The 21,253-nt window shown below is 36.7% G+C and overlaps 1 protein-coding gene across 3 annotated transcripts in view; it reads right to left on the minus strand.

The window, feature by feature from the left end:
• Positions 1-199: 199 nt before the first annotated feature.
• Positions 200-21,253, minus strand: part of LOC122534076 — an 82,659-nt gene continuing 61,605 nt past the window's right edge. For 2 of the 3 annotated variants that reach the window (XM_043664377.1, XM_043664378.1), the window contains 13 exons: positions 13,201-13,336; positions 10,905-11,022; positions 10,672-10,805; positions 8,444-9,607; positions 8,004-8,220; positions 7,835-7,942; positions 7,666-7,760; positions 7,522-7,588; positions 6,929-7,254; positions 6,576-6,708; positions 6,228-6,482; positions 5,944-6,063; positions 200-5,855 (listed from right to left, as the gene is read on the minus strand). In XM_043664377.1, coding sequence (XP_043520312.1) covers positions 5,673-5,855; positions 5,944-6,063; positions 6,228-6,482; positions 6,576-6,708; positions 6,929-7,254; positions 7,522-7,588; positions 7,666-7,760; positions 7,835-7,942; positions 8,004-8,220; positions 8,444-9,607; positions 10,672-10,805; positions 10,905-11,022; positions 13,201-13,283 — 3,003 coding nt within the window. In that variant the 5' untranslated portion in view covers positions 13,284-13,336 and the 3' untranslated portion in view covers positions 200-5,672. The remainder of the gene's footprint in view (positions 5,856-5,943; positions 6,064-6,227; positions 6,483-6,575; positions 6,709-6,928; positions 7,255-7,521; positions 7,589-7,665; positions 7,761-7,834; positions 7,943-8,003; positions 8,221-8,443; positions 9,608-10,671; positions 10,806-10,904; positions 11,023-13,200; positions 13,337-21,253) is intronic. The other variant, XM_043664379.1, reaches the window with a different exon arrangement.

Below are 21,253 nucleotides of genomic sequence, written 5' to 3' on the forward strand. Positions count from 1 at the left end.
TATAGAAATTAGAGGTAATAATTATGAAGTGGATGACATTAGTTATTACTTTAAATATATTTGTTTCGAATTTATTCAGTAAACGAATCGTGTAAATAGAATCGCAACCTTGATTAACAATGATCATGTATAGTTAATAGTATGTGATTCTCTGTGTACTTATTACACGCTTGTATAGTGATTAACGTTTTTTTCACAGATTTATAATATTTTTTTTTCACAGATTTTAGTGTAAGATTTTCCGTTTGTTTATAATTAGTATAGCATAATGTAAGGTGTAATGATACACGTTATACCTTTCACAAGCACAAGCTCGAACGTACCTTATCTTAAGGGATATGTTACTATTACTAAAATTAATAATTTTAAATCTAAACACTTCCATACACATCTTCCATCCAATGAATCTATACTTTTAAATACACGTGTAACATTGAGAGATTATAAAACTGAAGAGTAAAAGTACACACACGATCGAATTAAACTATTTAATGATATATAGATAATTCGCTTTTTACATTTCTTTTAAAAACAAGTACATGGTTGTAGACTGAATCAATTAAAATTACTTTATCAGAATTACTTTGTTAACATTTCCGTTTACATTTGTTCCGTTTATTCTTTTATTATAAATTAAACAAATTAACAAATTATAACAACAACAAAAATTAATTTCTTCATAAGAAGATAAATTTGTTTAAATTTTTTAATTATTAACTTTTTCGTAACTGTTCTTTCTTCATATCTTTATGAAATAATATTTATTAAAATCATTAGTAAATTAAAACGTTTTCTGTTGGATCGTTGCGTTCATTAATGATATTTTACGTACGGATATCTTAAACGACTCGGTTTCTATCGAAGTACATAAACGCTTTAACAATTCCCTTAAGTTCATTTAAATGAAATAATGTCAGCAACTTGCTTGAATATTTAAACTTGCATGGTTTTTGATTCTTTTACCTGACGGTACGCACGAGCATAATCCGAAATGTAATTAGGAAGGGCTTGGCAAGGATTGTTCTTCAAAAAGTTTCACCTTAATCAATAAGATATAAAGATTAATGCATATACAGGGTGAGGTGAATGTGCCCTTATTATATCACAGAGAGGCGTAACAAAAATATAAAACAATTTAAACTTTATAGTATTTTTGTATGAATCATACACTCATGCAATGGCTACGCGTTGCGATTCGTCCCACAATCTTGATCGTGATTATAAATTATAAGGCATCATAATTTTTCTTTTTATTTTTCATCACGAGTCCTGGTTTTTTAATTAATGAAAATTTTATGCGCAATGTATTATGCGTGATTGCCGATATATAATCTAAAATCTATAATATCAATCTAGCACATTTTGAAGAATATAAGACATAAATGAAATTATTATATTGTGATAAAGTATTATAGAAAATTCTGTGTGTACAAGTGACAAACGAAGTAAAATATTGAATTGCAACGGTGGATCAACAAATCTATAATTAAACAAGACTGAGCTGTAGGTTTGTCAATGAGAAGTATATTATGAATAGGTAACTAAATCTTATTTCAGATATTTCGTATGCATATCGGTGCGTTCTATTATTTAAGTAGTCGTCTTGTATCGTTTGAGGTACGAATCGCATTGGCATTATTATTGTCATCATCACTCTTTTTTCCTTTTTTTCTCTATCTTTTTGTCAATCGTTCTTATTCATCTTTCACTCCATTCTGTCCTTTCATTCCACGCGTTTTTTCATCTGTTCGCATCCTCTCACTTTCATTCTTTTTCGTTTCTCACGTACTCCTTTCTTACTCACGTTCCTCTTTCGTTCGCTCTCTCTCTCTCTCTCTCTCTCTCTCTCTCTCTTTTCTCTAACTTTCTCTCACTCTCTTTCTCTCTTAATTTCGTCTATAGCTAGCCCCTGACAAAACTAAATTTTGGTAAACGAGAAGCAAGCTATTGAACGCCTTCAATATTGTTCTCTCCCTGTCTCATCGTACTACGCCATACGTTTAATGTATTCCAGTTTAACAATAAAACTTAGTAATATGTATCCGTAACATATGCATGCACGGGCGCAGACAAACGTACGTGAACAACTCCACCTACATACGTGTGTGTGCGTACCCGTGTACGCCACGTTGGTATTAAGAATAAAAGATTAGTTTTGTGCTGATATACAACAGTGTTTTGAATGGTAATTCGACTTACATGTATACAGATTATACATACGTACTACGTACGGTTCCGTGAGTACAAAGTGAAACACGGGGACGATTCGATTGATTTTACTAATCGCGACGAAGAAATCATTCTTTTTCTTCTTCTTCTTGTTTTTTTTATTAACATTTAGTAATTTTTACCAGAAGACACCAAGCTCTGTTACAAACTTACAAAATCCGATTTTTGTCATATTTAAAGAAATAAAAATAAATAAATATAAACAAATACACACGTTTGAACTGGTTATAGCACATTTTTCATTAACTACTGAAAATTACATAACGCCAGAGTATAATCTCATCGGTTATAAATACTGAAAATTATATGACGCTACAATAATGTTACTAATCGTTATATTTAATAATGTTAAGAACGATGTACAGTTGTATCTGAATGAAAAGGATAATCGATTGATAATTAATCCTTTGGTTTCGTAAATTTTAAAAAATAAAGAAAAATCATTCAACCCATTGCATGGATCAATTGTTAATTATGTTATTATTCGTTTCGCGTGTAAAAAAATTACTTATTGTTAATCGTAAGTCGTAAGTTGCAATCGTTCTCGCTGATCACTTTGTACGAAACAATGCAGAGATACATATCGTCCACGATGGATAATTTACAAATATATTTATGGAGTTAATGAGAGTTCAGCGATATTAGTCCCATAGTAAGTTGGCGATAGAAAAGACCTGAATAAGTTCATAAGTATGGATTCAAATAGTCGGCAATTTATGACAAAAAATGTATAATATAGAGTGTAAAATTCTCTCGTAATGTAACTATATATATATATAGATGTATATGTATATATACACGTGGCGTATGCATGTAATGTATACGTGTATACGAAGGATTAGTTTTTGTTAAAGTTTTATCGTGTACGAAGAGGTACAAAATTTATAGGTATAGAATAGGTTATGAGGTCCGAAAGGCTATCTAATTCGTTCGATTTGCGCTAACGATCCCGTTAGTCGTAAATATCGCGAGGTTTTTCCATTTCTGTCGGAACTGTAAAACGTATTGTTAATATTAAATTAAGATTTCTATAGATTTTCATATTTCAAAGAGCATACGTCATTTTTACGTGGTAATGAAAATAATGAAAATAATCTTTTCTAAAGCAAAATTTTTCTCGTGTTTTATCACAAAAATGATTGTTTCTCAACCTTTTCCTAATTTCACTAACATTCTGCTCAAATAGTTCCGACGATAAATGGTGACGCGCATTTAATTACATCAGGAATAATCGAGTATCATTGTAACCTCGAACGCCCAATGGAATCGTAATGGAGCAAATTTTGTAGAATTAAGTTAGGTCGACGCATAATCTGTGCCGTGTATGTGCAAACGACCGGCAGCGGATTTGCATCGACTCAGCATTGCTTGAAAATCGTGTAATTCGCCCGTGTGCCAACTACTGTCACAAAGGCGAAAAAGAAAAAGAAAGAGAAAGAAGAAATCGAGACCAATGATTTCATTGTCGAAATAAAATGACAAAAAGGAATGAACAGATTATGTAACGAGAAAGAAGGAGAAGGAGAAAAAGAAGTAGAAATAAAAGAAAAAGGAAAAGAAATATGATGAGCATCGATCGTTAGGAGAGAAAGGAACATAATCAAAAATCGTGATCAATCGTCCACGTTTCGAAGAGAATGCTCTGCACGTTGAGTACGTCGTTAATAAACTCTGTACAAACATTAACAGTCCATTGGGAACAACAACATTTACATCTTGATGAAACTCTGAATTAGAGTCCATAAATTTTTCGCAATGAATTTTTTAGTCACGGCGAAGCGTTTCTTTTTTTTTCTTTGTCGTTCTTTTTTCGTTTCTTTCATTTTTCTGCATTTATATAGCCGGTTGTTCGAACGAACAACGAGTAAAATTACATCGATACGCTAGAATAGAACAAAAAAAAGAAAAGAAATGAAAATTACAAGAGAAACAAGAATGATCAATTTTTTCTCTTTTTTACAAATATTCGTACAAACCGATAGATAATTCTGCGTTAAAGCAAATAATGTTTGTACGAGGTGGAAAAAGGGGAACTTTTCTTTCGAAAGAAAAAAGAGAATTAAAGTGCTTTTTAACTGACATCAACATGATACACACAGAAGAGATGGCATGATGGCATTTTCTCTATACACGTAAGGAAGGTTCGATTAAGCTTGTCGTCTACAATTCATCTACTTGTATGTATATTTCTTTGCAAAGAAATATTAACGGAGAAACAAAAGGGAAAGAACACATTTTTGAAGCTATCATTCAATCCGTGCACTTAGTCTTGTTTTTTTTCACTTCGTTCTAAAATATATAATTCATCTAATTCGTCCCAATAATGAATGAAACGAATAAAATGATGTATATTCCTTGGCTTTGTCGTTCGCAGGCCGTATATAAAATATCGATACAAATATGTGTTTGAGCCTCGTATCCAGAGAACCTTGTGATCTTGTCACAATGATCTTTCGAACCTTCCTCGTGGAGGGACACGGTATGAACAACGATGTGGATCCATTTAGAACCTACAGCGATTTGTGCCTGACGATGATTTTTGATATCGATACATCAGTCTGAAATGATTGATACCAGGCTCCGCGTAATATCCTGGTCGATTTCCTCGTCTCATATAATTTCTTCGCTATCTTTCATTTTAACGGCAACCTCGTGTCTTGTCGATTCATGTCGAGATAAATCACGGAGCCGTCATTTTCAATCTTACCATTAGATGAAACAACATATCATGTACATCAAATTGGTACATGCACAGTAGGATACGAATTTGACATTGAGATTTTTATACCATCAAATCGAAAACGACGAATCGTAGATTTTGTTGAATTATCATCTCTCTACTTGCAACGTGTTGTCACACGTTTATGGGTGTATTTGCTCGTTTATAGTATAAAGGAGAACGATTAAAGAGAGAATGCTGGACATTCAATACTTACAAGTAATCGTATAACGTGAATAGAAAAGTCTTTCACGTTGAGGCCTTAAATACGTCAGCACCCTGTATGAATGAATTGTACACGATCTAGAATATCAATCGATATAATAACAAAAGCATTTAAGTTCCTATATCTTTCCTTCTTTTTCAATGGAAACTGTCTATTAACAGTGATCGTGTATCGGGTTATACTAAAAATTCACGCAGTTTTGAACGGTTTACTTTCAAAAAAAAAACGTGACCTCATCTCTTTCTTAAGATAAATTGCACCACGTTTAGTATACCCTTTCGGGAATGATTTTGTACGAGTTCAAGTGATCTCTAATACATATTGTTGATTTCAAATGAAGTACTGTTTTTAAAAAAGTGAACAGTTCAAAACCCGGAGGAGTATCAGGATGATTCGCTATAACATTATGTCTATGTAACGCCGCCGTTCTCCAAATATACTTTAAATCCATGTAGACTTTTGTTCCTACATTTCGTTCCAACATCGTTCCTGTTCCTTTCATTTTCTCAGCGGATGCCACATGGCAACAGGGCGCCTTTGAGCAGCCAACATTTGTCTCCAATGGACGAACGCTCTTCCTGCCGACGTGGGACCGACGATGACATGTCCAACGGAGTATGGTTTCGAATTTACGCCCTGATCATTGTTTACTTCCGCTACAGTTAGTCTTATCTGTATGTTCTGGAATTAGATGGAAGAAACCAATAGGTACGCGACATTCTTCATGATACACGCATAACAAAGTTTGATGATTCAAAATTAATCAGACCTGCAAAGTATGAGTGGGCACGTTAAAAATAATTGCCTCGTTGAATATTGGACTTTCTTCTCCCTTTTTCACAGATGTTTTCTTCTTGTGGATCTTCTTTCCTTGTTGTAACAAGTACACCTTTGGAACATTATCAGTCATGTGTGATTCGGATCATACGTGAGCATCGATAATAGTCTTAACTTAATTACAGAACGTTTAAGTTTATTTTAGACTCAATGAAACTTTATTAATAACAATATTTTTAGTTGTCAATACAGTCATGTTGTTTGCTGTATAATTACCTTAACGAAGAAATCACCGGCTACTGCATTGGCGCCACGTAAATTCCTGGCCTTCACAACCACCAGGGTGAGCCTTTCAGCCGTTTGTAAGTAACTCAGAGAGAACATTAACTCTCCGAGTTTTGGCGTGGGCAAAGCTGATCCCAAAAGTGGTAACCACGTAGTCGCAGGTGCTCTTGAGGCGGGTCCTAAACGTAACCTAGCTTCTCCGATGAGAGTCGTCCCATCACCGATACTGGTCTCATCGGAAAATATCTTAAAAATTTTACGTTCATGTTATATTGTACGCTCGCCAAGCAGTATTTTTGTATTTCGACGAATGAGTTTTGTTTTTTATTAATAACGTACTTCGACGAGAAGAGTTCTTCCACTAGGGCCATCGTCCAGAGGGAACAGAAAATTTTCTTGATAACTAGGCGATGGACTTCCTCTGTACAGTCTCGTTTTCACGTGTAATTCTCTGTTTGGCAACAGACAAACTCTAAAAGGAGTAAATACCTCTCGTTAGTTAAATTCAATGTATACATGGTAAAAATTGGGAATGTATTTTGTAACATTGAACACTTTCATCACATTGACTTTCCTCAAAATCTCTTTGACAGTGTTAAATCAAACTTCGTTCTAGAAACAATTTAATCGACGAGCAGTCCCAAACTTTGTATGTGTATTTGATCTGATACGTTTCATGGAATCTTTCAAACCTAGCAAAAGTATCTTGAGCAGGTTGTTCATCCGGTGTGATGAGATCTCTGGCTTCGAGAACGCTGACCGCGAGATCACCCTCGCTATCAGCACCCCGACCACCCCATCTGTCGTATTGAACACCGACGCACACGTGGCCGACGATGGGAGCTTCCTCGAGGTCGTTTAACACTACACTCGTGTCGGAGCATACGCTTTCGCAACTTATTGCCCGCTTCAAATTCGATTCATCCGGCGGTGGTTCTGGATCAGGTCCCTGGGGTCCACGACGACTTCCAGGATTGATGTCATTGTAATCGTTTATGGTGTAATTCGTGATGAAACTCTGCAGATCGAATTGTATCTTAACATCAAGAAACTAATATCGTAGTTTGTTTAACCCTCTTGCTACACACTTTTGCCACGAATTCCTTTAACTGATATTTTGACTTTCTATAATTGCGTCTTATTTCTGTTAAATGAGCTTTTATGATAGAAAATGTACAGAAATTTTTACATATTCTGTAGCTACGTGGATTTAGACAATATATAAAGAAAATTGTAAGATACTGAAAGAGTTAATTATGTTAAATGTCGAATGAAGTTGTTGTACCTGAGAGAATTTTCTCTTCAATTGAGCTTCTTCTAGTGCAGCATAAAACTCGTGATTATTTCTTTTCCTGCGATATAAAGATAAAGAATTATTATTATTTTTTTTTAATCAAGATTAATGAAGTTGTCGTATATTTAATGCTACCTCAATGAATCATCATCATCGAGTTCATTGAATTCCTGGATACCGTTCAATCTTTCCATACTTTTTCTTCTTTGCTCGATGCTATTTAAAATGTCCTGAACATAAATAAAATACGATGAGATAATCTATCGGACGAAGTTGAAAATAATCAGATCAATAGCAGTCGTACCTCCGAGGTTCTTGTGAAGCTAGGATCAGTCATGTACGTGTAAATCTCTTGACTGTGATCTTTAACTAACAACGGCGACGACGGTGGATCTTGTAAACTATTGTATACCTGTCGTAATTGAAATAAGTTCAATAATAAGTTCTAATGTCATCTTAGAATCAACACGTACCTCTTGCGCAGTTCTGTGTGCTTCTAAATTGAGTTCAGGGCTGTAAAGATCAGAGCTACGTCTGGAGCCATCAGGACCTATCACGTCAGAATCGTTCTCCGCGTAAATGTCCTGAACTTCATCCTGCAACTGGTTACCAGTGCTTTCCTCCACCAATGACGGAGATCTCGATGAGAATGTGAAACGTTGAACTTGTTGTGCCGAGGATACGACTGAGCTACGATAACCAGAAACAAAATTGTATTCTAACAGAATAATTGAGCCTGCTAGAATTCTTTTATATTTCAATCTTGCTTTCATTCTAATAAATAAGGAGGAGGTCTTAAGAAAATTTCAAACATAAAATTTAAACGAAAAAAATCACGAATGTATTAGCAAGACTTCTTTTTATATGTTGCTCTTATTATCGTTGCATTAAGAAAAAGAACCTGATGACGTACTTATAAAATTCTGAGGCGTCGATGTAACTCTGCGACGTGACCAATCTGAGAGCATTGAATATTCTTTCGCCAGTTGTCTGTCCGTTCTTTTTTGGCACATCTTTCGGCGGATCAGGCGGCGCGGGTGGCGGCGGTATCGGGCTGGAGGCCGTTTCGCTGTTAACCTTCAACGCGTTGATCGATTCCTGAATCGTGTCGTCGTAGAGCACGCGATCCTGATCTTGATGGAGTCCGAGTTCGTTGATCGAGTCGTATATCGGAAGGTCCGGCAGGCTCTGAATATATTGCGAGACCTTCTGCAACCCTTGAGACTCGCGGAACAAGTAGGACGGGCCGATGTTCTCCTGAAGGCTGGAGCTTCTAAAGGGCGTCATCTCGATGCTTTGCATCTCGTTGCTCTTGCGATCGAGGTCGTTGCCGAGGCTCTGAGTGCTCTGAAGCATCTTAGACAGCTCCTCGGATCCGTATATCGATTCCATGGTAGTCTGGCTGGCGGCATTCGAAGAATTCGTCATACCGAAACTGCTTGGCGAGCCTCTCGAATCATTCCGGACATGTTGCCGTATTATGCGATTCCTTTGGACGATGTCGTAGCTACCGTAGCTCGTGTTACCATCCTCGTCTCCCTTACCATCCAGGGTAGCTATAGGCACACCGTGTACACCGTATCTGATCCTGGTCGACTCGATGCCGGTATCGAACTGTCTGTAAGGATTGTGCCTGTTCTGCTCTTTCCTCAGTTCTTCCTCGAACTCGTATCTCAGCCTCGCCGCGTCGATATGATTTTGCGAGCCGTACGGTGTCATTTGGATACTCTCCGTCATGGTCTTCGTTGCCTCGCCGTCGAATCTGAACGAACCGTGGTCGGTTGATGGCTTGTGCAGACCGTAATTCTTCATCGGTTCGCTCTGGAAAAGGAAGACCGACGGGCCGGTGGATCTCGACGGTACCGACGGTCTCTGCAACGATGGCGGCGGTGTCAAAGGTACTGGGCCAGCCTCTTGCATTCTCAGGTAGTCTACAGTGCTCGACGTTTGAAGTGGAGACGGTCTTGGACGAGCAGTTGGCCTTGGTTGAGGTGCTGGTCTCAAAGGTTGCGGTGGTATCGTACTACCGGTGGTGGTGCCCAGAGGCGGATGGAGATCTCTGTCCACCGGTTCGAACCTGCAAATGTCGCGAGTTATATCGTCTTTTCAAAATATCAAACGGAGAGACCTTCTTTTACTTTGTTTCGTTCGAGTACTTTAGTTTGTAAGTGGCGACTTTGGGACAGCTTTCGCGTTTAAAAATCTACGTTCACGTTTGTTCATTCATTTTTATTTTCTAAATTACTCGACTACGGATACTTACGGATGGTTTTTAACACGTTTTGAACGCTTAAATACCGATACGTTGTTAATAATGTAATTTCACGCGCACCGCGAATACGTTTCTAATTTGGCGCATATGTTAAATTGAACTGTTTGTCGAATATTAAATGCTGGCCGTATGACGGCGACGTGAAATGCGAATTTAATTTTACAATCTCGCAGCGGCGCGGTCTCGACTCATTGTCGCATTAAATATTAAGTATCGATTAACCGAATAATAACTGGTTAGACATCGCGTGCTTACTGAAAAAAGGTCGCACAATTTTCGTTACAAATATAGATGCAATCTACGGCGGTTAAATTGATTCGCTCTTGGCTTTCGGTATACACTATACTGTTCCTCGACGAGAGATTTAACATTAAAGGAATTATTTATTGTAGAAACAACGATCGTACGAGGGCACCGTTTCACGCGTCAGTAATAACGGATTATTAAAATTTAATACTTTTAATAACGCCACCATTGTTCGATTGTACCGAAGTTAGTCGAGCTATTAACGGTTTTACTTAATTATTTTAAGTGCTCGTTCCAGAAAAAAGTTACCGCTGTGTCATCGAGCGCACGATTGCATCACGCAAAATTGCCAATATCGGCCCAACGCTTTGACAACGATCCTTCATCATAACAAAATTAACGCACGGTATCTCCACCGAATCATAATTCACGCCAATATTGTACTGTCAACTTTTTCACGGTTCGATTTAACAGCACAAAATAAGATTCATTATCTCTCTGTTCCATTTTTGTCAAAGAATCCGCTTTGTCAATCCACAATGTGCGATTTGGCTTTTCACTCACTGTCAGCGACAGTGCGGGACACAATACCGTCACTGAATTTATTTTGCAACTAACTGTACCTGGTGAAAGCTCCCTGTGCATCGAGTCTCAGGTCGCTGTCGCTGTGAAGCAGATGTTGAGACGTGTTCCCAGGTTGCCGATATAAACCGGGGATTGTCTGGGCCGTTGGATGTTGTGCTTTCACTAAACCGACCTGAAAAATCCATCGTGAGAGGATAGTAGTAATTTCAATCTTTTTAATGAGAAATCTTTAATTTTTCAAAGATTTTTCTTTCTCTTTTTGTAGTGATACCTTCTCTTCCCGCGGCGCCCACAACCAAGAAAGTTTCTGTCGCCATTCCTCGCAGACGTTCCAGATATTTCTAGTGTCCCATTGCCAGCTGATACAATATCTACATTGCAAGACATATCTACATTCCAAACAATCGTTAGTAGCAGTCGTAGTAGCGGTAAGTTTCACCTTAAAAATTATCGGAAGTTCGGCGAGTTTTTACAGTTTTATTATCGTTGGATCGTTGGATAATCGTGTTATCACTCATACGATACGGTGGAATTAGATTATTAGGTCAAGATATTTGAAAACTATATTGAAAACACTGACATTTAACGGGTCCATTGGTTTCTGGTTAATCGATCAATTCTACGTTGTAATAAAAGTCATCATGAATCTAGTCATTTTTTTCTTCTTCCTTTTTTTTTTAACGTCCGATATGATAGTAGGAGAAGTGTTTGGTCACACGGAGCGCCCCTATGGTAGACTAATAGCGCACTCGCAAGCACGTGGGAATATGCTATTATTAAGTGAATAGAGATGTGCGCTCGTCAAAGGGGTCAGCGAGGAAAATCAATTTTAGTAAGCGCGATATTAAAGGTGAAATAAAATTTCGCTGCATTCTCGGTTAATAGTCATTTAACAGATCTCGCATGAAAAGGGCTTAGGGTAGTCCTTTTTGCTGAAATTTCTACCTCCCGTAGAATCTGATTGAATTATAAGTTTATATTTATGTACAAGGGGGTATTTTATAACGAATTAATTCGTTAACTTTGTTCGTTATAGAATTCATTTTTTTATATAACAAAAGTATTATAAATTTAGCCTGTTGTACTTAAATTTTGTATATACGTACGCTTAACTTGTATTTTTCCCTGTTTTTTTTGTAACATTCATTATAAGTGTTTTGCTTTAATGAAAAGAATTGTTCATTAATTATAGCATGGCATTCGTTCGTTGTGGTATAATCCCACTATTATTTGCTCTTATGTATTAATTTTTTTCACGATACTTTTTTATGATTAAAACTAAGAATATTGTTCCGCATTTAACGATCAACGATTAAAATTAAAAGTATCGTTGTGTAAAAACTAAGTTGACAGAACTTTTTTAACAAATAAGATTTATTTAAGAAGAGCCTAGAGGCAGTAGAATAATCGTAGCTTCGACAATCGAATTGAAAGCACGAACTTCAGGCTGGCAACTTGTTATTACGTTTGTTATAAATTCTCAGGTTCGTGCTTTGTCTTTTAACGAATCTAACGATGAACGATTCCCGTTGTCATGCTTAATATTGCCTCGTTTCTACGCGAAGCGATCGTTTTACGCGACGAAGAATGAACTCGAAGACAGAAAAGGGCAAGACAGGAAGTTTCTGATACAATTGCTGAATGACCCTTTAACCTGTTGCACGTGTTGCATTTACCGGTCTTCGCGAATGTACCTCTTGTGTAATGCGAGAAAATACAGAAACAAGAAAACATCACTCGAGGTTATCACGTGGAAGACCCTTGGAGCTATCATGGATCATGTACAGCGGGCCTGTACAATTGTAAGAATTGTTACTATCGGTCTTTTACGGGAGAACGAACGGAAGAGGAATGGAAGCCATTAGAAATAGCCTGATTCTTACGCTTCATCATTCTGTTATTCAATTCTAAATCTACTTGGTCATCAATCAACGCCTCTTATTGTAAACATTATGAACGTCTGTATCTTTTCAAAATCTTTAGAAAAATCTTTTATCATTATTAAATGATAAAATGAATTTCATTTATTTAAACAAACAGTTCTTGTAAATAATTGAAATTCGCACAGTAGACGAACAGTTTTCTCGTTCACTTAACAACAATTCACGTCCAGATAATTTAGAGAGCAAAAATTCAGTTAATTACATTCCAACATGAATTTCGACAGAATATAAATTTATATTCGCTAATATAAATTAATATTCGCAGTTTAGTTATTGGGAACGGTATACGCTTTTACTCAAAAATTTAGATCACTTTGGAACTTCAAGAGAACCGATGACTTTTTCAAGGAGATAAATATTTCACTCGTAGTATTATTTTTCCATGATACTAAAACTTTAATGAATTATATTATATACATAGTGAGTTATCGCAACAATTGTATTTAATAATCTTTTGCAAAAATGAAAATGTACGAAGAAGTTTTTTTCGTTTAAAGGAATAGAGTGCTCCAAACTTCTGAGCATAAGCTTAAGACCGGCAAGTGAATTAAAAAAGTTATTATCGTCAAGGGATATGTCAGCTATCAACGAACGGTGTTTGTTAAAACGATGTTGTACAATTACCTTCTTCTAGAGAATGTTAGGGCGGCGCTAGCCACGACGGCAATGGCTAAAGCCACCCCAAGAACGGTGAGTGTCCAACCCATCCTTCTTAATACTAAATCCAGGCCCGACCACAAATCCAATCAGACCGCCGAACCTGAAACACACGGAGTAAATCCGTAGAGAGCATGATCCGATTACAGTTACAGAACCAAGATTACCAGTGGATTAACGATCTTTATATATAACAACGGTGTGTCCGCGTTTATTCAATTTCCCGACCGGATCCGTGTTTATATAATTAGATATAAATACAGCTATTGTAATCATTTTTACTTTATGAACGCAGCTTAAAGAACAGAATTTATAGAGGAAATTGCTTTATTCGTTGAACATTACGACATAACAGCTGTTGACGTTTTGTTAAATTTTTTTTTTTGCTATTGTGCGCATTTTTGCACCTTCAAAACTTTTTCATAAACTCATAAATATTTGTAATCTAGTGATCATCGTCGCTTCTCAAAAAAAAAAGAAAAGAAAAAAGAGAACGATGGAAACAGATTTTAGTTTTATCATCGCGTACAATCACGAATTGTTATCATCAGCTGTTACAGCGATATCGTTTCTTCCGACCAGTGTAACGAATAAACAGCTCGATAGAACTGGCGAAGAACGGAAGTCAGATGGAAGCCGGAAATGTCGATAGAAGTTAACGAGGCGGCACCGCCAGCGATAAAATCTCCCCTCGAAAAAGTTCTCCGCCGATTTGTGCCTTTGCCGACGACATGAAAGGATTTTCAACATTCGTAAGAAACTCCGCAGCGAAATTAGAGTCCCTAGCCGTTGCGGTTTCATCTCTGGTTACGTCGTGAAGGGTCCCTAATCTCGTCTTTCGACGTGACTGACTCCATACGAATGTGTGTATCCACCTTCCTTCGTCACTTGTATACCGATGTTCTCTTGTGTATATGTACGTCGTTTCCGGTCGAACAGGTCTCTGTTACGAATATATGCGTTATGTAGAGGCATACATATGCATCGAGGTACAAGCACATAGTCGGTAGACCAAAGAAGGCTGGAGAACCCTTAGACAACTACCCTTAGCCCGTCGTATAGGTTGTCTGCCTCGAACAGGAATAGACGCTTTAAGACGACATTTTTTCGAAATATACGTGATTTATTGCATTATTATTATCCCATGCAAACTCTTTTCGTTGAAAATTTTTTAATTGATTATTTACGTCAATAATCTACAATTAATTTAATTCGTCATTTAAAATTTTAATTAAAATTAAAATTGGATAATTACTTCCTTTATTTCGCGTAATTAGTAGATTGTGGATATTTATGAATGTTACTATTGGAAATTGTGCCTGAGCAGAGATTTGCTTTATACCCCATTCTCTGTAATTTTATAGTTTCAAATTTTTTGTACATGCATAGATCTTTTTATTGATTCAACACTGTTGGATCGTGAGAGATTTATAATCTTTATAATATACTCGAATCGAGTTATTTAATTTTTAGAATACTTTGGAATGTTAAAGTTAATTAATTCATTTTATTACAATTACCCGTCCAAAGTCATATCAGTCGAGTGCTATTTCCAATTTATCACAGCGTAATAGTAATTTATGGTTCAGGAACCCATTTTACAGTCTTCTACACCCTTTGTATTTCTCTCGCTCTGCACGTGAGAACGTTAACGTTCATGATTTCTTAAGCTTCGCACGAGTATCGCCAGGAAGAAGTTGAGGTGTTATTTTCTCGTGTCACGTACATCGAAGATTCTACACTTTCATCTGAGAAAGGGACGCGTAGGGTCGTTCATTTCCCGCGCGCACGGTAATGCTTCTCCCCCTTTTATCTCAGACGTTTTGACACAAAGTACGTGTGGCTTAGCTCAGGTGTAGTCATGCACTCAGCTTCTTTCAAAAAAAAAAAAAAAAAAAAAAGAGGGGAGATTGGCAAAAGAGGTGGTTGAAGAGGGGGCTGGCGTGCAGGAGGAACGGGCGGAAGGAAGAAAGTGCACCACGGCGTGTGTCTGAAAAAATAGGCCAAGCCAGCGGAGTCGGTGAACTTTGCTCAGATACTTCGACGGGCATACAACGAACATCAGCAATCCGGATGGTTTCCCCTTCGAAGAAGCAGTCCGCTTTTCAAGAGCTATAGATACGGGCGATGTAACTTGTAAACCGCGCGCATGCCCACCGTTAATTTTTAATATTATACTTTGAGCATATTGAATTTAAATATTATTCTTATCAGCAGTGAATTGCGTTGGTATTTCTCTTTATCGTACTTGTGTTGATATTCAATTGATGATATTTCAAGTTAATTCTTTGCTAATTTTACGCACCAAGTATGTCACTGTTTATGGTACTTGATGGTAAATAATCGTTCGCTTTGGATTTGGTAATTTTCATAGGAACGAAACTTGCAATGGAAGCTAAGTAAAAATAACTAAGACACTGTATATAGGATCCAGCGAATAAAAGAACCGTCCGCGGAATCCTCGAGTGGAAGAAACGCGAAACAAGCGGTGAACAATAGTGGTATTATGTCAAAAAACAAAAAGCAAGAAAAAATGAGTAATAACAGCGAAAGCAAGAAGATTCTTCAGTATGTTACTGTTTCTGTTGATAACTTAGCTGTGTCTTGCTTTTAAAACTTATCCAGATTCTGCGCAAAAGTTATCACGTATATTAAGATCAAGTAGAATGTGTTCTTTATGGTCTGACGCGAAGCACATACATATATTTCTCTTGTTTGTTAATTTGAAAATATATTACTTCCTTTTATATATATATATATATATATATATATATATATATATATATATATATATCTTCGACAACATTGTAATTAAATTAAATTAATTATTCGCATATTATTGGTCTTTCGACACGAGGAAGTTAGTTGACATTTGTTAGTTATAGTTGAAGCAATGTAATTAATATGGAACAGTATCATTATAAAAGGAAAATAATTACAAAATTGCAAAATAAATTAAATTTTCGTCCATACGACATACTAGAATATAGAAAATATTCCGTAAAAGAAAAATCTGACATGAAATCTTCGCTTTCTATTTACCTACGCAAAAGATAAATAATACACTGTCCAATCGAATTTGATCCGAGGATTAATTTCGAGGTAAAATCGAAACGCGAACGGAAAGGAATTTAAGAAACGAGTTTAAAGAGTGGAATTGGAAACGAAAAAAGGGTAGTTCGTTGTACGTTTGACTGAGTGAATCGCGGTATATAGCTGGTTAAAGAACCGACCAGTTGTCTACGTGGCGCAGCAAGTAACCGAGATTTTCGGTAAAATGGAAGAGAACGTAGATGGACAAGCGGGATAAGATTTAGGGAGAAAGAAGAGGGTGGTTGCAGGGTTGGTAACGGTGCTTCGGTCTTTCCCATCAGAGACAATGGTAGCAATTAGTGGCGTGTAAGATTTCAGCCCGGGGCTGCAGAGAAAGAGAAAGAGATTCTCTGATTTTCAAGTACGTTCATTCAGGGGCTGGTCTCTTTTTCGCTCTCTCGACGTGGCGAAGGAAGAGGCGGAAAAAAGGGGGTCACGAAGTTACTTTAGAAACGTACATTCAATTGAGCCCTCAAAGATCCATCGATCCACTTTCTATCCATCAAACGTTACTCCTGTCAAGGTCCTGTTTGAAGCAACAGATATTAGGTATCGAGGCACCGTAGTTCGAGAACTGCCGTTTAAAAACGAACGGGTCGAGAGTCTTGCAGTTTCGATCCGACGAATATCGTTGACACGATAAATTCGTTTATCGTGATGTTTGTTCGACGTTTGTAAAAGAAGTCATGAAGAGACCTATTAAATAAAATTACTTTTATCTTTGTTTTAAATTCTAGATTCCCTCAGGGTATATTTCTATATTTAAGATATCGATCAGACACGTGTTCTATAATAAAAATTATCAAATGTATTCTGTAATATAAAAATAGGGTAAATGTTGCATTGAACGTAAATTCAATATTCGTTGAATGTAATAATTAAGAAAAATTTCAATTCCTCTCGAGAAATATGGAATCTATTTTCGAATCTTTGCAAATATTTTTAGATACACGAAGTCAAGAGTCCCGTGGCATTCGTAGTGCGCGTCTTTATTGTTACAAGTGCGCAGAAGCGCGTTGTGCCTTTTGAGAATCAAGAATGCAAGGGTAACGCATGCGGAATGGCGAAATAAGGACCAGTAAGTAGAGGATATCAAAACCGGGTCAGACCAGAGCGGACTGCCTGCCTCTGTTTACATTTGTGCCACTGTGTCAAGGTAACCGATGTTACATATATATATACATATCAAGAGCAGTTGATTAGGGATGAGAGAGAGAGAGAAAAAAAAAGAAGAATTTCGTCAGTTATCTCTGTCGTCGCGTATTATTATTCGCTTCGAAGTACAATTCGCAAATCTTTGACAAATGATTCCGCTGGAAAGAAACAGCTAAATCTGAAATCAACTGATTTGAATTTTGACTAATTTCCATTTCATTAAAGAGATGATTTCGTACTTCAGTTTTTCATTACGTTTAAGAAACATTATTAAATTGTTATTCGACGTTTAGATAGAGATAGGGATTTTTTTAATAATAAATTTTTCAATTGTTTTACACAAATATGATTACACATAATTTTACACAAAATGATAGAATTGTTTTTAATTAAACTTTGAATTATTTTTTTTTTTGAACATTTCGATAGAGAGGTTTTCGAAGCTCTGTTTCGTACGTCAGACACGTAGTCGCGCTGTAAGAATGAATCTCGAATTTTAACAACCGTAAGGCACCATCGGTTATCGCTAAAAAAAATTTATATGAATCCATTTATCGTTAAAGGCAATTCAGAAAGTTACGAGATCGGAATTCCCGACTCGCCATGAATAATTCACCATGTGAGTTTCGCTTGTTGTTGGCAGCTCGTACACACGTCTCGACTTATTTTATTCCATGAACATAGTGAGCTACCTCGTCGTTGATTCTTCAGTTCCCAAAATGAAAATAATATACAGTTTGTACAATTTCTTATTTCCTTTTCATCGCGTCTTCTTTTTTTCTGTATCATTATTTTTTTTATCATTTTAGTAGAAGAATTATATATTACGTTCAATATTTTCACCGCGAGCTCTTTCATTCGATATTTTTACAGTCCGGGGATTAAACTCGGTCAAATAAACATTCTCCTTATCCATATTTATGAATGTTTATGCCAAGGCATTTATCGAAGCTTCTAGCAAGCTGCCTTATCAAAATTCGTTGCGGAGAATCGCGGCCGTGAATAATAGGACTCGATGTTACATGCATCGGGTGAGCCGGTCATGGTCGTGAAATATTGATACGAATATTTTAATCGGAGAAATTATAATTTCTTGGCCGTCCAACGAGACCCGAATTCATTATTTCATTCTCCTAGTTGAATATATTCATCCTGTTCGTCCAATGTTATTACGCGAATTATCATTAGACCGAACCGAACGTAGCAACTTAATTTCTGCGATCAGAGTATCGTTTGTTTGTAAAAGGAAAAAGTTGTACATTCATTGGAAGTAATAATTATCGCAACGGTCTGACAGACAGAATAAAATAAAATTTCGAATCTGCAAGCACGTTTTATAATTCCAGTTATAAATATTATTTATACATATTATAATTCCAGTTAAAAATATTATTTATACGTACAGAAACTATTAGAGCTACCAGTATATAAATTTTGTGATGCAACAGTTGTACGTTTTTGTTATTTTAATATATTATTTATACTTACACATAAATGGTATCTTTGAGTTCTAGTAATGGTATGCTAGCAATGTATTACTATAAAATTTCGAGTATTTTTACATTCTCTTTACATTCTTTGGAAGTTGAATAATAAAATTCACAAAATTACGACAACGTTTCAGCGTTGCATGCCATTATTACAGACAGTCAAAAAATCAACTTCTACATTTAACATAAAACTCTAATCGTTCGAAAACCTATTTAATCTGACATCGATGAAATATCGCGAGATTGTGAAATCAAATCGGAGAAATCCATCGTCAGGTGGTTCTGTTTGTCCGGTAAGCCGGTAGAAAGTGCAACCGCCTGCAGAGACTAACGCCCAGATCAAATATTTACCGTGTATTTTCACGTTTTACCCGTGTTAGAATACGGCGGCTCATCTCTTTGATTAAATATCCTGCTCGATATCGATTGCCCGATTTAACCGTCTCTCTAATTTGTGCAAATGAGGGGAAATCTCTGTTCAAAGGTAACAGGAAACTGTTGATGTCGCGATATATTTCCCATGAATATTTACGAGGCGGTGAAAAAGTTACGCGAATATTGTCACTCAATTTTGCCAGTTCGTAATTTTCGTTTGATATTGTTGAATCTCTTCGCGGTCGAGCACACGCCGGATATTGCATCGAGCCTATGACGGCCCGTATAGCTGGAAAATATTTCGTGTTGGAACGCTCGTAATTTGCAGGCATCGCGCGGTCACGATAATGTTAGGCACCCAGAATTTTCGGCGGTGCGGAGTAACGAAAACCGAGTTGCGCAATGAGCCATGCTTGCTCTGGCCATGGCGACATTTGCATTTTTAATTTCTTTTTGTATACCCGCGGCCACTATTTTCACACCTACAACTTTTGTAATTGCGTTTTTCATTAACGAGCGTGATAAAGATTATTTTATTACGGTACGTACGCGGTAGAACGTTGTTAAAATAGTTAAAGCCTAACGAGATATTGAGGCGCCAGAAAATTTGCAAGATAGTAATTTTTATGTTGATTATATAATTGTATCAAGCAAGATTCTGAAGTATTCAATCCATTCAAAATATAATTTAGAAAGCAGAATTTTGGATGCTCTATTTTTTTCCATATCATGTGCAACCTGTGCAATTTCATATTTCCTCTAAATACACGAAAATTCGCAATTTCATAGAATGTTAGCTGAGAATGATAAAAAAATATTAAAAGGAAATACTTGAAATCTCCAATATTGAAAGCTATTTAAATACTTCGTTTCTTTGTTTAAAAGTAAACCGAGCCAATTACCGTTCCGTTTCTTGAAGTATGAATGAGACTGGAGTATAAATATTCGCGAGCCATAGAGTAAATAAATAAGAAAATAAATCGTAACATAAAATGAACAAATAAATACGAAGATATAAGCCGTGAAATAAGTGAGGATAAATACTTACTTATATATTTGTTGCATCGTTTGCAACTATCTTTGCAATATCAGTATGTTATTAATAACATGCGAGAACAATTGAAAATGGAAACGCCTCTGAAACAATGATTAGCATATGCAGAAGAAGTTCGTCTGCACCGGTAATCGAGTGGTCTCGATCGATCGGGTCGTCGGTCCCGTCGGTCGGTATACGCGGCTGCAGGAGTGCTGCAGGTTCGTTGCACTTTCGGCCGCATTTGTAAAACTGCACGCCGCTGCACCATCGGATCTCTCGGTTGGCTCCACGAGGCGATAATTGAATTTCATTCTTAACCCGTTCAATCGCCATGGTGTAATAATATCCGCCTGTACTGCGAGCATTAACGCCGGCGTAAAGGGAAACGTGGAAACAAGAACCGTGATTCGTTCGCGACACGACATTCGAATTTATTTGAAACTCGTGATTAATATGAATTCAACTCCTCTGGGTTTTTGTTTTTAATTCGAAATTCGAACTTCGTCGAAGAAAAAACATATACACAGTCGTGATTTTACTTGGAACCACGAAAATTTAATTATACACATCGAAAAGGAACTTTTTTAATTCTAAAAAAGTTCCTTGATTTGTGCCTGCTTCGTGTTAAAAATCAAAGGAGATTTACCTTCAACATGGAACTGTATTTCCCTTCGAGAGCATTACGACTCCAGTAAGCGCGATCAAAGTGAAAGAGAAGGATTACGAATATTGGCTGGACAAATGACACCCATAAATGCACCCTCCGCGGTGGAAGAAAGTTTCGAGGTGAATTCCTAAGGAAGACGTGGAAAAATAATAAGGAGAGCGGGTTTGTTGTACTTGCACGAAGTCGACGGCTGCTAAGGGATTT

Source organism: Frieseomelitta varia, unplaced genomic scaffold (assembly GCF_011392965.1).
Source record: "Frieseomelitta varia isolate USP_RPSP 00005682 unplaced genomic scaffold, Fvar_1.2 scaffold_576, whole genome shotgun sequence".
Lineage (NCBI taxonomy): Eukaryota > Metazoa > Arthropoda > Insecta > Hymenoptera > Apidae > Frieseomelitta > Frieseomelitta varia.